This window comes from Alligator mississippiensis, chromosome 4, assembly GCF_030867095.1.
Source record: "Alligator mississippiensis isolate rAllMis1 chromosome 4, rAllMis1, whole genome shotgun sequence".
Lineage (NCBI taxonomy): Eukaryota > Metazoa > Chordata > Crocodylia > Alligatoridae > Alligator > Alligator mississippiensis.
Window position 1 is genome coordinate 6,409,707 of NC_081827.1, and position 17,664 is coordinate 6,427,370.

Consider the following 17,664-nt stretch of genomic DNA (forward strand, 5'->3'; position numbering starts at 1 on the left):
TATGACTAGAGAGAAACCCTGAGTTTCTTATATGGGGCCATGAATCTGGTCAACTAGATCGGCAGGAGTTCTGAATACACATCTGCCCTGGCCTTGCTGTAGTCAATCACTGGGCACAATGCTCCTCTCTGTCCTCTTTCCTTACCCGGAGACTGGTGACTATTTAGAGACATGGTCAATAATGTGTTGCAGCAGGGCAGGTAACATGTCCCATAAAAAAACCCAAAGGCTCTATTTGTCTGCTAAGCTGCAAACAGAATGGAGGCATCTGTGATGGGAGAGGAGCAAACCTTTCTGGGGGGTGATGCCAGCAGTGGGCACCAGCCTTGAGTACTGATTTTGGGCTGGGGGAGGTGGGTTGTAAAAATGGGCTGCCATGAAGGGGGAAAAACACCTTTTCTCTTTTGCTGCAGAGAGTAGGACGCAGACCAATAGCTCAAACTGTAGTAAAGTAGGTTTAGATTGGATATCAGGAAAAACTTCTTCACTGCTAGATTAGGGAGACAGAGACTAGACACCTAGGGAAGTTGTGACCCCTCCATCCCTCTCCATCCCTCAAGAAGAGGTTGGATACACATTGGTCAGGGATGATCTAGGTGCAGCGATACCTATGTTCTCCTATGGGCATTTTCCATGTTTCTGGGCTTTGCTGGTTGCTGCATGGGGCTGGGAGGGAATTCCACCTTTCCCCCCACCCATCCTTTTCTGCTATGCATCAGGGGGTTTTTTTAAGCTTTACTCAGAGGCATTGGCTGCAGGGGGAATTTAAACCTGGAGGTTCCTGGCTAGATGATCTTGCCCCTCCACTCTGGGCCAGACCGATCATCATATTTGGGGTCAGGAAGGAATTTTACCCCGTGATCAAAATGGTACACACTGAAGAAGGAAGTTGCCTTCTACTGTAGTAGCTGGTGGGGGGGTGGCCTCTACCTGGGATCTCTTGAGTGTATATTAACAACCTTTTACACAAGCAGGACTTGGCTGCCGCGGCTCCTGTTTTACCTGCGGCCGTTTAGGGTGTTATGTCTTGGGTTAACTGTGCAGTTTTGCTAAGGGTTTGTCTGGGATGGCTTGGATAGGGATGATCCTGGTTTGGACTAGATGACCTCTGGAGGTCCCTTCCAGCCCTACTTCTCCGTGATTCTGTGGTGGTGGCCACTGCTGCCCAGAGCCCCAAATAATTGCTTTTTATGCCCCTGAGTGATTAAATCTTGGCAAAAGCTGAGACGTTGTCTCTTGCCTTATACTTAGTTCTTCAGGACAGGGACCATCTTTGTGTCCTACACCTCAGCAGTGCCTTGAACCTTTGGGTGCTGGGATATGGCTGAGGCTTCTGCGTGCTCTGCAGTATAACTAATAAATAGGAACAATAATCATAAAGAGAGGAGCAAAAAAGAGCCTTCCCCACGAGAAGGAATGGCAAACACTTCATCACTCAATGATCTAATTTGGGAGTGTCATTGAAGTGGTATTTTCCAAGACCATTTTCATTTGGGGGTAAATAGGAAGCTTCCATGGGCCAAGAGAGGCTGGGAGAAAGGAAGATGGGAAATGGGTGGAGAGAGGAGTGTATCTGGGGCAAGGCTCATGCTTAGGTGCTTGTTTACATGAGAGAGTTGCTGCCACCAAAGCTGTGCAGAGTGACCTAGCAGAGACACATGGGATGTGGGTTTTCTGCTGGCCAGAGCTACAGCACCTCATCCAATTCTCATAAATAAATTAAGAGGCTGTGACTTAGATGCCTACACGGTCTGGTGGGCGGCAAATTGGCTTAGTGGTCACACCCAGAGAGTGGTAGTAGACAGGTTGGTATGGACCTGGAAGGATGTGGGTAGTGGGGTCCCACAGGGTTCGGTCCTTGGATTTGTACTCTTCAATGTCTTCAGCAGTGACTTGGATGTGGGTGTGATGTGTTCTCTGTCCAAGTTTGTGGACGATACTAAATTGTGGGGTGAAGTGCACACTCCGGAGGGTAGGGAACGATTGCAGGCAGACCTGGACAGGTTAGAAAAGTGAGCAATACACAATAGGATGCAGTACAACAGGACAAGTGCGGAGTGCTGCACCTAGGGTGTAAAAATATCCGGCACATCTACTGGCTGGGCAGTGACCCACTCAGCAGCACAGCAGCGGAAAGGGATCTCAGAGTCACAGTGGACTCCAAGATGAACACGAGTCGTCAGTGTGACAAAATCATCAGCAAAGCTAACCGCGCTTTATCATGCATCAGCACATGCATGACGAATAGATCCAAGGAGGTGATGCATCCCCTCTATGCGGCCTTGGTCATACTGCAGTTGGAGTACTGTGTCCAGTTTTGGGCACCATAGTTTAAGAAGGATGTGGATAATTTCAAGAGGGTCCAGAGGAGGCCACTCATATGGTTAGGGGCTTACAGGACAAGCCCTATGAGGAGAGACTGAGGAACCTGGACCTCTTCACCCTCCACAAGAGAAGGCTGAGCAGTGATCATGTGACCACCTACAAATTCATTAGGAGGGCGCAGAAGGGATCGGAGATGCTCTGGTCACCAGGGCGCCTCTTGGGGTAACAAGGAACAATGGTCACAAACTGACAGAGAGCAGATTTAGGCTAGATATCAGGAAAAACTTTGTCACGGTGGGGATAGCCAAAACTTGGACTGGGCTCCCAAGGGAGGTGGTGCTCTCCCCTGCCTTGGGGGTCTTTGAAAGAAGGCTGGACAGGCATCTGGCTGGGGTCATCTGACCCAGCGCTCTCTCCTGCCCAAGCAGGGGGTTGGACTCAATGATCTGTTGAGGTCCCTTCCGATCCGAGCATCTATGAATCTATGAAACCTCCCAGGTCAACAGACACTTGGCTGATGGAGCCCTCCTCTACAGGAATAGCTCTGTCCAGATGTGGGGCTTCCTCACCTCCCCCAGCTGGGATGGGGGTGCAATCTTTTCAGCCCCACCCCCAGCTGAGCTCTCCATGTCAGTAAAACATGATTAGGTAGACTCAGCTTAAGTTCCTTCTCTGAATTTTCACATCAAGCCTCTTCAGGCAAACAAAGGCAGGGCAATAAAAGCTACTAAGAGAGCCATTTAAAAGCAATTACCGATTGAATGCTGGAAATAGCTGCCGATAAGAATAAAGCTCAGTGGACACCGTCATTAAAATATTGCTAGAACAAGTTTCATGTCTCTGTAAAGAAAAGAGGGAGCATGATAGCATGATAATGCGGAGGGTTAGTCATGAATCCTAGCTGGCTGTGATGCAAAGGGCTGCTTGAACAGGCAAGGAGTGCTCATTGCACCGAGAACACCCTGCAAAGCTTAGAAACTGCCAAGTTTGGGAAGAGCCCCTTTCGCTACCAGGTCATGACTTCCACTATAGCTGCACGTCGGTCTTTCATTCGGTCGTAGTGAGGATGCGTGAAATATTCAATAAGGAACTGGTGCTTCTACCAGCGTACATAAGAATGGGTTTTCTGGGATGGGGACTGGCATGTACTCTGCCCCTGCTACCTTTTTCATATGGCTTGTTGGTCTAGGGGTACGATTCTTGCTTTGGGTGCAAGAGGTCCCAGGTTCAAATCCTGGACGAGCCCTTTATGGCCGGTAGAGGCAAAAGGTGTGCTGCAAACCTATGTGATGCTCAGGGCTGGTCCCTGTGGCCTATTGCTGGCAGGTGTCCTGGGTGCCTTCCTTCTTCTATCTATGACCAGGGGATGCATCACCTGGACAAAGAAGAGGTTGTCACATCTTTAGATTTCAAAACAGCCTTTGATTTGGTCTCCCATGATGTCCTCATGGTAATACCAGGGACCTCAACAACTTTATGGTCTGACGGCTGAGAGTGATAGTGGATGGCACCGAGTCAACATGGCGCATGGTGACGAGTGGCATCCCCCAGGGCTCAGTACTGAGACCAGTATGAATACGAATTCATGAATATGAATATTCATAAATGATCTGAATTCAGGTGTCAGAAGTGGACTGGCTAAGTTTGCAGACAACACCAAATTATGGAGCCAGGTGGTCACTCTAAAGGACAGGCTGGCAATTCAGGCTGACCTGGACAGGCTCGCAAGGTGGTCGCATCAACACCTGATGACATTCAATATGGAGAAATGCAAGGTGCTCCACCTTGGGAGAAAAAACCCACATCATACTTAAAGGCTTGGCAGTGCTACACTCACTAGCACCACGACTGAAAAAGACTTGGGGGTCATGATTGACCACAAGATGAATGAGCCACCAATGCGATGCTGCAGCCAGCAAAGCAAATAAAACTCTGGCTTGCATCTCAAGCAAGACCCAAGAAGTCATCCTCCCGCTGTACTCAGTCTTGGTGAGGCCGCAACTGGAGTACTGCATCCAGTTCTGGGCTCCACAATTCAGGGAGGATGTGGAGAAGCTTGAAAGAGGAGAGCCACGCGCATGATCAGACGGCAGGAGAACAGGCCTTATGAAGAGAGGCTGAGGGACATGGGACACGTCAGCCTGGAGAAGCGCAGGCTCAGGGGGGACTTGGTGGCAGCCTATAAGTACATCAGGGGTGTGCATCGGGATCTGGGGGAGCATCTGTTCACCAGGGCACCCCAAGGGAAGACAAGGTCCAACGGTCACAAACTCCTGCAAGACTGTTTTAGGCTGGACATAAGGAAAAACTTCTTTACTGTCCGAGTCTCCAGAGTCTGGAATAGACTCCCCCCAGAAGTGGTGCAAGCACCTACTCTGGATATCTTTAAGAAATGCTTGGTTGCTTATCTTGCTGGGGTGATCTGACCCCAGCTGCCTTCCTGCCCCTCGGGCAGCGGGGCTGGACCTGATGATCTCTCGAGGTCCCTTCCAGCCCTGCTGTCTATGAATCTATGAATCTATGGAACAGCAGTGAGAGCACAAATTAAATAGCCGGTGCGTTTCTCAGCCATTTGGCAACTTAAAAATGTTGCTAATCTATTTGCTGCCTCCTGGATTGGGATGTACTCTGGATGGGAAGGGGCATCCCTATCCAGGCTTGGCATAGAGGCCTCTCACCATGTCAGCCAGAGCATCGTGCTCATCCCATCCCACCTTTATCTTCATGCCTGGCACAACCTCTCCCAAGTCTAGTTCGCACTGTTTTCTCAGCCAAAAACTTCCCTCTCCCCTGCATACAGTGTGCTCACTATATAACAATGACAAGAGAGGAGCCAAGAAAAGCTAAGGAGTATCCAACACTTTCTGAGCATCAGCTAGCTGCTTTGATGCTATTTTGAAGCCAGACTCACTACCTTTTAAGTCGACTAATTATCAGGTGCAAATTTCATTGTGATTTAGGATGCACGTACATTCAGAAATAGCTGACTATGCTGCCACAGGTGGTGAATGAGCCAAAGGGCTTTGTGCACAAATCAATGGGATTCAGCGCACCAGCTTCTACAACAATTGTGGTGAGTTATCCCAGTGACTAATTATCCAGCTTTTCATTGGATTTTAGTTTCTGTTTGAGCCATGCAATGTATCCCCAAAACATAACATGGAAAAAAATCCATATTTAAGGGATCCTTTGATGCAAAAATGCAATGCCCTGATTAAAGCGTATTGCTGATGCCACTGATCTGTACAGGCAGCCTCACGACTGTTTCACCCAATTTATTTCTTTTCCATTGGCACCTCCCTGCTTGCAACAACTCTAGCAGCAAGTGAGTCAGAGAGGAGCCCGTGGCCCTACCACCACCCAAGCCTGTCCAAAGCTGCAGAAGAACAGGCTGAGCCCTTGTGCGGGGTTGTTGCTGGATACCCAAACCTGGAAGGAAAGCCCCAGTGGTCCTACACGCACTCTTCTGCCAGCCATCCTGGCTCTAGGCACCAGGCAATGTTCGGACATATCCCACTTTCTTAAGTGTCAAGGGCCGGTTGAGTGCGCAGGGGGCATGCCAGATCTGAGGGTGCCCTGGTGGGACACGCATCATCTCCGTGATACTCTCACACCACTAACGGGAAATGGGGTCACAACATGCTCCGACTCACAGCAAATCCCGGCAGGCCAGGCTCTCCAGGTTCTCCCTGCAAGGAAAAGCAGAGGTGCATGAAACACGAGAAACAGCTACGTTCAACCTGCAGCCTCCGCTCTGCGAGCAAGCCCCCATTCGGTCCTAGCAAGGGTCTCTCTCCCACTACTTCAGCTCCTGGAGGATCCCAAGGCACCAAAGAGTGCAGCTGCCTCTGGGGTGGGGCGTGACGGATGTTGAACAGCTGTGCGACGCCACTTGGCACAGCGGTTTAGGACAGGAAGCCAAGAAAGGCGTCTTCCTGAAGAAAATGCAAGTCAGCTGGAGCATCTAGCTGTGGCATGGGGACAACAGACGGTCAGGCCTTTGATTTTAAGTGTCATCTGAAATGCAGTGGGCCTGGCTGTTCCTTCGCAGTCTGGAGGCTTTTCCCAACTCTTTCTTAGTTACCCCCCTTACAGCCATGCATGCTGCAAAGCTCCTGGTGAGCATCCACACGCTCACAGCACACCGCAGAGGTACTTCCACATCGCTCTCCCCACTGGGCAGCTGGAGAAACCCTGGAGCCCCTTATGCCTAATTATCCAAGGAGATACCCCAAGGGATGCAAGTGGGTAGGTCGGGGCTGACAGAGCTACTCCACTGTCTCGATTAAGAGGAAGACCACTGTGGCGAGGGGTTATCTTCCTGGAGGGTGCAGGGTACAGAGACATCACGTCTGCATTAATAGCACCGGAGTGGTGCAGGGTCATGGACCAAAGGAGCTTGGGTGACCCTGAAGGCCCTCAATCAGCACCATTATGAGGGTCTAACTCCAGCTCTCAGACACTGGGCACTTAACCATGCTTCCTCCACATTGGTTTTCTAGCGTCCCTCTGGCCCACAGCACTGACCTTCTGCCCCACGGGCCCTCGGGCACCGAACAGCCCAATCGCTCCTTTGGAACCGGCTTCGCCTTTAACGCCCTGGCGGTAATAAAACAAGACATGCCGAGCAAAGGGATTTTAGCATCGTGGATCTAGAAGCTGCTCCCTCCACTTAAAAATCCTATTTCCCCATCTTCCCCTGCTATCTTTTGGGGCTGCCTGTGGTTGTCCCGGGGGTTTTCATTGCTTGGATCAAGGTTGATGAAGAGGGTTCGCTCGCACAGCTCCTCGCCTTGACATTTCAGACCCAGAAGCACCGATCTAGATGGCTAATTGGGGCTGCACCCAGAGCCGGGGTTATATCCCGATATATTCTGGAAGGAGGGAGTTTACATCTCAAGCAGAAAAGAGTGACCACGCTAGCAGCCTGCATTAAATAGCACGGCTTTCCTACTTCAGGACCCTAAAAGCCCCGTGCAGTACTACGGGGAGGGAATCTGTGAATGGACACAGAGCTGATGCATTATAATCGGACAAAGCCGCTCTGTATAATGCTATTGGACTTGCCTGTCTCAACGTATCGGTCTAGTTTAACAGGACACGGCTGGAAAACAAGCAGAAAGGCAACACCCTGGCTCCAGATAACCCGTTTCCCATGAAACAGCACAGGGACAATTACTAAGCAATGACGGAGTTATTAGTGGTAACAATGCTTGCAGGCTCTAACCCGAAGTTACCCAGATGTCTTGCCAAGGCTGCGAGCTTAGAAATCAATGTGACATGAAATCATCACCAAAAGGGGAGGGAAGGGGAAAGGAGAAGTTGTTAATCAGATGTTTGTGGGGGGTGGAGGGAAGAGACTGATTGGAGCCCAGAAACAGATCCTGCAGGATCTCCTGAGGTTTCTTCCCCATGTCCTTTTGGGGAGACAGATATGTGTACAGCTTGGTTATTGGTTAAGAGCTTTTTCTCCGAAACGCTTGGATTCTAGGTAAGCGATATTCTGCTATACACAACGGTGAGGTCACAGCACATGGGGGTTATTCTCCTTTTGCAGGGAAGAGAATTGCAGGTCCTGAATCTAATTTGGACCTGCTAAAGTAATTGTGCTCAGTGCCCAGGGCTCAGTCTGAGAGTGGGAAAATTACATGATGTGACCCTGACAGGGTGACAGCTTGAAACCTGGCACGTCAGAAGGGGACACAGAAAGAGGCAGAGCAGGGTTACAGGTGCAATTAGCCCTGTGGCGGGGACAGAAACCAATGCACCACTCGCTGCATGACGCTTGGGGGTGGGGAGAAATTTTGGGCAAGAATAGACAAGCAAACTCAACCTTCACTAAACCAGTGCTAGTTCTGGTTTAATCTGTGGTGATCATTGCTGCATTTGGGCAGCTCCTATGCATGGCATCCTGTAGAGGACAGCCATGTACCTGCAAGGCCGATTCACCCCAAAGAGGACATGAAGCTTCTGCATCTTCCAAGGACCCATAAGGAATTAGGAGGCTCCTACCTTTTCTCCTGCAGGCCCGTCTTCCCCTTTCTCTCCTTTGTCTCCATCAAAGCCTGGTGGGCCTCTTTCTCCCTAAGGGGTCAGACAAAACTTTTGTGGACAACACCTTGGAAGGACAAATCCGCCCCCACCGAATCCAGACGTGCCTGTCTGAAATGCACTCCAGTGGAGCAAAACTTCTAGAAGTCCCCTCACCTCATCACCTACCAATGCTCAATGTATTCTCCCTCTAGGAACAGGACTGACACCACCCACCCATGTTGCTTACTTAGGTCCAACCTCAGGCCCACGCTCTAGCCCTAATCCTGCAACTCGCTGCATTAAAAACTCCCTAAAATGCCTTCCAGCAGCGGTCTAGCTTGACCATGAACGTCCGCCTGAGTATCACATCTCAAGGCAGATCTTCCCCATAGCCCATTCCTCCTTCAGTACTCACCCAACCTAAGCAATGTGGGAGCAAAGGACGTTTAGCCATGACCCTTCTGCCCCTACCTCCCTGCCTAGTGCTCATGAGAGCAAAGCACAGAAGGAGGGACAATCTGTGGTGATCATTGCTAGAAGATCCTGACTTGAGTTTTCTTTCCAGCACAGCCCATCTAGGAATTAGCTTGCCCACTATTTGTCTCACAGGGGGATTCCCATTTTACAGATGGACTTCCCAAGGCCTAGAGAAGTCAAGTGACTCAGCTATGATACATCGGTTCAAGCTTGGATTAGCTTTCTGAAGTTCCTGGACAACTGTTTCCATCTTAAAGCATGAGACTACATGTCTTTCATTGGAGGGGAGAGGAGCAAGAAAAAGACGGCCCCGAAGGGTTTCGAGGACGGTGCAGTAGCATCGTCGCTGTACGGTGACATGTAGACGCGTCCTATATGTAATCAGTCCAGGACCGGGTTAAACTGGCCACCTGAGAGTGAAGGACTCCAGATGCCACCGTCGGTCCCTGGTTCAGCATTTTATTATCCACTCACCCCTCTGAGATACTAACTATCCCTGTTCACTTTACCACTGCTACAATTCCCACCTCAAAGCCACATAATCCAGTGAAATCTGCCTAAGACCAAATCACACAGGACCAGGGAAAAGGTCCAAATTCGACAGGTTTCTGTTTCATAGGGGAGCTCCCCCAGCCAGAAAGGCACGTTGAGCCCATAGAAATTTTCCAGCTTGAGCAGGTTTCTGACTGCATTTCATCGTAGCTGTCACCGGGCACAAACTAGGACGAGGAGGTGGAAAATGCAAGATAACGGCGAGCATTGCTAGAAGTGGTGAGGACTAATAGAGCCATGGAGGAGACACGCTGCTCCAGACTTACCGCGTCTCCTTTGTTGCCTTTGTAGCCTTGTGGTCCAAAAATAGTAATGGGGTCACCCTACAGAACAGACAGGACATAACGATAGAGACTTCAGTAATAACGCACAACTGCAGTTACTGCAAACCCCATTGGGCAGCGAGGCATTTGGTGTTATTGGTTTAGCAGATGTCACCCTGGACGATTTACTTAGTAAAAAGACAGGTATAAAAATAACCACCCCACCAGGCAGCTGGGATCGAGCAGCACGTGGCAAACCAGGAGACCTCGGTTCAGTTCCTGATCTGTGGGAGGAAGGAGATTTAGGTGTCCAGGATTGTCAGTGCCTGGCTGTTCGCATTCAAACTAGTAGTAGAAATAGTACCCTGCATTTCCTTGCAAGCCGCCGTACAGCAATTAGTCATGTCTCACGGGGGGAATCCCATTTTACAGATGGAGTAGCCGAGACCTAGAGAAGTCAAGTGACTCGGCTATGATAAATTGGTGCTCAAGCTTGGATTCGCATTTTGGAGGTCCTGGACACCTGTTTCCATCTTAAAGCATGAGCCCACATGTCCTCCTTGGAGGGGAGGGGAGCAAAGAAAAGATGGGTCCTGAAGGGTTTAGAGGAGGGTGACCTGTAACCCAATGCTGAGTTAATCCACAAAGGCATCAGTTTGTTTCAAGCAAGAGCTAAGTTAGATATCAGGAAAAACTTTCTCACGAGGAGGGTAGTAACACACTAGAGCAGGCTATCCAAAGAGGTGGTGGCATCTCCATCATCGGAGGTTTTGAAGACCCGGGTAGAAAAAGCCTTGGCTGGGATGATGTAGTTGGGACTGGTCCTGCCTTGAGCAGGGGATGGACTAGATGTGACCTTCTAGCCCTAATTTTCTATGATTCTAGGATTTTAAGTGCAAAATTTCTTCCATGAACACCTGCTTGAAAGTTTAATGACCAACCTTCAGCTATGCTCAGGCACGGAAACATCCTTACGCAGCATGGCTGAACTTGGTTATTACGCAAACCAAGATTTGTCGTGTAATGTCTTTAAGTGAGCCAACTATAGGGTTGGGAGAGACGTTAGACAAGCTTTCAAGCACAAAATGTCCTTCCACCGATCTGGGAGAGAAGCGGAGACAGCCTTAGCTAAATAGCAGAGATGATTTTTGTTGAACTCCCATTATGGACATGAAAATAGTCACTTAACAAAAAAGGGGGAAGAAGGTAATAAACCTCTGGAGCAAAAAGAAAAGTTGTTAGAAGCAGTTACGGACCAAAGAAAGAGCAGTTGGTTATCAAGGTATATTAAGGGATGAGGCTCAATACCTCCATAAGGATTTCTGCGCATATATATATATATCAGCAATTCCTAGCAGCCAAAGATGATTGACTTCCATAACTGCTTTATCTGTGGGTCTGAAGATGGCTGACAAGACACATTAAAGCAGAAGAACTTCCAAAATGCACAGCGCGGGGCAGGAAAGTATGTCAGTCTGGTGGGATAAAGCTACGTGAGGTCACTGCCGAGTCCCTGTATAGGAGAAGATGGGGATACACTGATTTTGCTATCCAGTTGGGAGTGTCAGAGTGGGTTTCTAACACTTTTGTAGGCAATATGCAATTGGGAAAGAAGGCACAAGTCTATCTCCTTAACTTCTTATTTCCACACTTGTCAGGTTTGGGCTGGTGAGACGTATCTTGACCCAGCCTTGGCTGCAGCACCGTGGAGAGTAGGTAATGCTTTACTGGAGTGGTTCTCAATGGCTCTCGACATCCTGGTTGCAAATCACTGCTTTACTGTTATCCTTCGGTATTTCAACACGCCTTTCCTAGGAGGGAAATAAACCCTTGCAGCATCTCCATCCTCTTTGCTAGCCATTTCTAGAGACTGTCAAGCTTTTGTGGCAAGGACTCCCTTTCCCAGGTGTTCGTACAGCAAGGCCTGGCTATATCGATGCTGCAAACTTACCCTGCCAGGTATGTGCACCCTCCGACACACTGCACCGATCTGTGCAGGCAGCTGGTTGAACTAGGAGATGTGTTGCTGCCCCACAGGGTGATTTGCCTGGGAGCGAGCTAATCAGCACCATCGCTCAGCAGGGTTCGTTAGCCCACCCGAAGCACTGAGCCAGGGTGTCTCCACTGCTTCTAGCTCAGGAGGAGCTGCAGTGTGTCTGAGGGCATGACAGCAAGTCTGCAATGCAGATATGGCCCCGAGCGCTCTTGCAATACAAATACCGTATTTCCTTGCATACCATGCACACCTTTTCCCCAAAAGTTCAGCCCTCCACAATTGGGGTGCATGCATTAAGTGGAGAAGCTGTTTTTCTTTGCCAGAATTGAAGCTTGGGAATGCTATTTTGCAAAATGGTTGCCAGCTTCTCTCTCAGCAAGAGGGCAGGAGGGGCAGCGCCCAGTGTTTCCAGTTTCTGGCAGCTGAAAAAGAAGACGGTAGTCATCTTGCAATGCAGCTACCCCATGAAAAAGCCATCTCAGACTGTGGAAAGATCCTTTTCTCTAGATTCTGCCTTCCAAAAACAAGGTGTCTGTCTGGTTTGGGTAGGGAGGGCGGGTTGCGTGGTATGTGAGAATATACAGTAAGTAAACCGGCCTTCCAGTTCAATATGCTCTTCCATGTCCCGGCGTGTGATGCGCTCTGAAGCAGATGGCTTTACAGATGGGAAGACCCAAGGACACCAAGAGATCCTATAGTTTGGTGTGCCGCAGAGCACAGCCCATAGTTTCACACCATTACTTCTGGATGGAGGTAGCAGGAGCTAGGCATAAAGTGAGACTGCAATAAGATGGAGCCAATGCAAACCAATTATCTCTCCCATCCTGTTTTATCTCACTCTCCAGCTTATATTTTATTAAGGAGAGGGCATTACCCATTCCTTTAGTTGGGAAAGTATTTTCAAGCTCCCTCACGATTAAGAATTGATTCATCACTAGAGCACAACCCCTTTGAAAGCAGTGCCTTCAGACACAAATTGGCCTTAATCATTTAGTACAGTGTGACTCAAAGGGAGAATTGCCATGTAGGTTTTCTAAACCTCATTTTCCAATCAGCCATTTCAGCTGGGAGGGAAGTTAACAGGATGCTGGGTAGAAGTTCACTACTTTCCGGAGCCAGGCATTGGGGTAATTCTTACTGTAGTCAGTTTAAGTATCCTTGCACTTGTGGCTTTTCACATTTGAATACATTTTGGGATGAGCGGCGCGCTTCTGAACTCAGATACATTTTCACTTCCCAGCCTAAACTCCCCAAAAAAGCATCGATGGGCATCAATACACACCAGCCATGTTGCATCCCAGAGATGGCTGCATTTTGGTATGGGGTGCAGAATTACTTCTGAATTATCATGCCAGGGGTCTCGCTGCAGTGGCTCCAGCCTGCAACGGAGCTAGAAGAAAATCCAGCTCCACCCATTCACGATCTACAAGTATTAAGCTCTCCAAGGCCAAATGTTCTCATGCAACATTTCTATTACAGGCAAATTTGGGGCCAGGAATGTCACAATGGTCAGGTGGGAACCATGTCAGGATTTGAACCCAGGTCTTCTGTGATGAAAGGCACCATATGTTAGGATCCATGGACAGAAAACGTGATGCAATAAGCTTTCCTTATCCCTTAGCTGTCTTTATCCCCTTATAAAACCTTTTCTACACCTTGGTGCAAAAATGGCAGCGATCCCAGATGCCTGGAAACATTTTTCACCTCTTTAGGGCTCTGTTTGGTGCACTTGCTGACATTATGCACACAATTAACCAGTTGCTAATTGGCAGCCATAGTGTCATAAAGACGTAGAGCTGGAAGTGACCTCCAGGGGTCATCTAATGCAACCCCCCTGCCGAGGCAGGATCATCCCTGTCCAAACCATCCCATACAAATCCATAATCTGAACACTTCATAAAACTACCATAAACCCTGACACAACACAAGCCACAAGACCTGAACCTGCTACAGGTAAAGCAGGGGGACCACGGCGGCCAACATTATGCTTCTATGAATGGTTGTTAATATATGTTCAAGAGATCCCAGGAAGAGAGCCATGCCCCCTGCTCCGGAGGAAGGCAAACCCGCCCCCCACAGTCCATACCAATCTGACCATGGGGTAAAATTTCTTCCTGACCCCAAATACGACAGCCAAAATCCTCCATACCTCCCCATAGAGTTAACAGTTTATACCACTTACCCTTTCTCCCTTGGGTCCCAGGTGGCCACGATCACCCTGAATATGGAAAAGAAAAAGGACGATGGATGGCTTTTTCCTCCAATTGTTACATTATTCAGTACATTGATCTATCCATAAGCTGCTGCTATAAATCATTATAATTCTTGGTATTTATGGTACCCAGTTCATCCGGGAAGCTTGCATCACCTTGTCAGGATTAGCTCAGCCCAAAAATTCATGTGTAAGGCTTCATTTTATAAATGGGAAAAACCAGGCCTAAGAGAGTAAAGGGCAGAAGACCTCACAAGCAACAAATACCAGTCACTTGCTAATATAGTCGACTACGCAGTACTATGCTGTGTATTGGAGGTATCCCATAAATCAGAATTTCATGCAGCAAAAAAACCCAGGAGCTTCCTTCTCATTGTATGTTTGTAGCGAGACCATGAGAGCCCAAAAGGAGAGACCCCCGAAACTCTTTGTTAGGCTGGAATAAACAGTCATCTATGCAGGAAGTTAGGCTTGACAACCCCTTCTAATCATGGGCAGGTCAGGGATTTTGAAAAGGTGGGTGCAGTAGCACATCGTCCCATATAACACAGCACGTATTTTTCCCCAGTTAAAAAGAAATGAGATGCTTTACTAACATGCTATGGGCCGAGGACTATTTTATTCCATTTAAAATCAACGCCAAAACAAACATAACTTCATTGGAACGTGCGTTAATTTGCTATTGCGTATGAAAAACAGAAACCAGGCAAAAAATAATCAAAATATGCTGTTTCTTTAGTCCCATAGTCATTAGAGTTAAATGTGCATCTCTTTTCAGATTCATAAAACAAAACCTAGACTTCTTGAGGTTCTTGGCAGTCCATCCAATGCTTCACTGAAAGTTAATGAGTTAATGTTCACCTGAGTTGATGTTTTTAGCTAGAGGGAGAATCAGGAGCTATATTACCAGGAGCAGCTACCAGACAGCAGAATGGCTGAAGAATGGCTAGCTTGATTAGTGGAAGATTTAGACTATTAAAAAGGAGACAGGGTTGTTAACAGATGTGGGGTCAAGTGCTTACAAGGATTCAGGTCGACTAGAATTAGCTACAATGTCAATTGAGTCCTGCACTCCTGCCTGAATAGAAATGCTGCTGCCACTGCCAGGCTGCTGGGTTTAAACGTTGGGTGACTATGATTAGCTATACTGTCAATTGAGTCTCGCACTCCTGCCTGAATAGAAATGCTGTAGAAAATGGCTTTCATGGGTGGCTCCTCTGGCTGGAGTGCCCATAACCACTGTACCAAGAGCAGAGATGATGACCACTGCTGCTTACTCTTTCTCCTTTCACTCCCGGGAGGCCTTTCAAACCCTGCAAGCACATGAAATGATATTTCAGAACAAGTAACCCACAGCTGAGAACATGTGATAGTGTCAAGGTCTTGTGGGGGACCGAGCTCCAGGGAAGGGAGGAGTCCATAGGTGATGGGGATCTGTGGGGGAAGGCAGGCCAGTTCCCCCATTTGATAGACCTGAGGCTTGGGTGGGTTTTCACCGGCTTCCCCAATACCACAGAGGAAGTCTGCAGTGAAGCAAAGAATTGGATCCTCCCTGGGTCCCAGCCTCACTCCCTAATCACTGGACCACCTCAAGCCTTAAATAATAATTATTATTATAATAATCAAGTCATTCTTGATTGATTGATAAATAAATAACTGCTCTCCTTTGAGGTTCCCATTGGACTAAAGTGCCACTCTGGAGTGCAGCCTCCCTCCTTAGGGGAGGTTTTTTCCTGCTGGTTTCATTTGACCCATTCAGCAGAAGCACCAGAACAAGACTGTCTCCAGACCAGTGGAGCCATCCCATCCCATCCCATCCCATCTTATCCTGCAGTTATAAAGAAACCAACCATGGGGTCCCAATCCCATTCAGCTTGTTAGGCCGCGAACTAAAGAACAGTAATATAACACAGTAATATAATATATCCCTAATACAGCACTGTGCACTCTCAGGGCATCGTTCATGCATGGAGCTCAGAGCACTTTTCCCCAGGATCGTTAGTCCCATTTTATAGAAGTCAGGGAAAGTGAGGCACATCTACTTCAGATTCAGTGCACATGGGGACAGAGTCAGTGACTGATCTGGGGCTGGCACTCAAGTCTCCTGCCCCCAGCGCCATGGTTCCTTGATAGTGCCCTCGCCAAGACCTAAGCCTTTACAGATTTCATGAGAAATGCAACTCAGCTCTACTCAGCAGTACATAGAATTGCTCCATGCACACACTACCGCCACTGAAATCATAGGCAATGGGGCATTTGGACCCTTTATTTGGCTTTGAAAAGCTTGGTCTCCAGCAGTGGGCTCATTCAGGGCAAGCGCAAACGACTCAGGCCTGCTGCACTCGTGCCGTAAAACCCCTCTCACGAGCTCCGCTGGCTCTTACCATCATGCCAATGGGGCCTCGAATGCCTGCGAGCCCCTCGTCACCCTGTGAGCAGAGAGATTGAGTTTAGGATTTAGGAAGGGGTCAGATGGTTTCACCCCCTGCATTTGCTCAATGGAGCCATTGCATGTTACTCCCCTGACCCTTTGTAAACCATGCATCTGTGCAGCCATCCCGTGCGTTATTCCTTCGAAGAGAAGGCACCCTTGCATGTAAGATGCACGCACACTTTCCACCCTGCAGTTTAAGAATAAACTAAACCACCAAACAAATGCATGGTTTCAAGGATACCGCTTCTACGTCATATTTAAGAGTGTTATATTTTTACTCAGATCAAGATGTGGTTTTTTTAATGATACGTTTAATTGTAAAAGGTGCAGCTTCCACGGTAAAGATGAAAGACCACGGTAAAGCATCTCCCATGCAAGACCGTGAGAAAGTGCACCCCAGACACACACAACTTTTTATATCCCATTTTACACGTCTTTAGCACACCTAGAGCATCTATAGCCCTTTATAAACCTTAATATAAAGGGAAACTACTTTGGTTGATTCAAGTGCTTTTGCGGCCTGGCTAGCTTCGCCATAGAAGCAGAGAAAATGAGAGTGGGAAGGGACCTCAGGAGGTCATTGAGTACAACCCCCATCCCCAGCTACAAATAAAATACAATAAAAAGTAAAAAAAACAATTTGACTGGAAGCATCTGAATTTCTGAATAATTTCGCCTTGAAGCACCAGACTTTTACAAAGAACATATGCGACGCCCCGCCACCCCCCTGCCAGATTCTGGTTTCCGTGACACTGCTGTCAATCCCAAATAATTCCAGCGCCTTCAATAATTCACACGAGAGCGACACTAAAGGAGCGAAGAAGAGATTAAGGCCTCCAGTGTTGCACCATCTCCTTCCAAAACAACAACACAGCGCCCAACCTTTTGGAAGATTTACGCTAGCTAGACCTTTCGCAGGTGTTGACATTCTCCCGCGGCGTCGCGTCCCAGGGGTCTGCCGCAACAGCTCTCCTGGCAGCTGGTCGTTTGTGTAAATGGTTTGTATAAATGTGTTGGGTAATAAAGTCAGTTTACGCATGGAATGGCCATGGAGGAAGCTGTGAATTAGGACGTCTTTTTCTGCTCACCCCGAGGATGTACATCCTGCCCCATGACCGCTGGGTGCTTTTGTTCTGCTTAAACACCCGATCTCTTGCTCCTCCTTTTTTTCCCCCTATTATTATTTCTGCCACACTAGCTCTTAAGCAGCTGTGATCGGGGCTTGATGCCCACTAGAAAGTGTCTTCATGGGAATCACTTTGCAAACAGGTATCTTTATGTTTAAAAGACCGGCATATGTTCTATTCGGGGAGGTTATTTCTTTATTTCATACGACTTGACTTTTTTCATACTATTTTAATGAGTTAGAAAG

The 17,664-nt window shown here is 48.2% G+C and overlaps 1 protein-coding gene and 1 non-coding gene across 13 annotated transcripts in view; one reads left to right on the forward strand and one right to left on the reverse strand.

Annotated features, from left to right (window-relative positions):
• LOC109283187 (collagen alpha-1(VII) chain) overlaps positions 1-17,664 on the reverse strand; it is a 202,802-nt gene that overhangs the window by 38,870 nt on the left and 146,268 nt on the right. For 10 of the 12 annotated variants that reach the window (XM_059725736.1, XM_059725738.1, XM_059725732.1 and 7 more), the window contains 7 exons: positions 16,243-16,287; positions 15,136-15,171; positions 13,829-13,864; positions 9,654-9,710; positions 8,338-8,409; positions 6,853-6,924; positions 5,979-6,014 (listed from right to left, as the gene is read on the reverse strand). In XM_059725736.1, coding sequence (XP_059581719.1) covers positions 5,979-6,014; positions 6,853-6,924; positions 8,338-8,409; positions 9,654-9,710; positions 13,829-13,864; positions 15,136-15,171; positions 16,243-16,287 — 354 coding nt within the window. Of the gene's footprint in view, positions 1-3,079; positions 3,166-5,978; positions 6,015-6,852; positions 6,925-8,337; positions 8,410-9,653; positions 9,711-13,828; positions 13,865-15,103; positions 15,172-16,242; positions 16,288-17,664 lie in introns of all 12 variants that reach the window. The other 2 variants (XM_059725740.1, XM_059725741.1) reach the window with 2 other exon arrangements.
• Positions 3,500-3,571, forward strand: TRNAP-UGG (transfer RNA proline (anticodon UGG)). Its single transcript has one exon. It is a non-coding gene; the product is annotated as a tRNA-Pro (tRNA).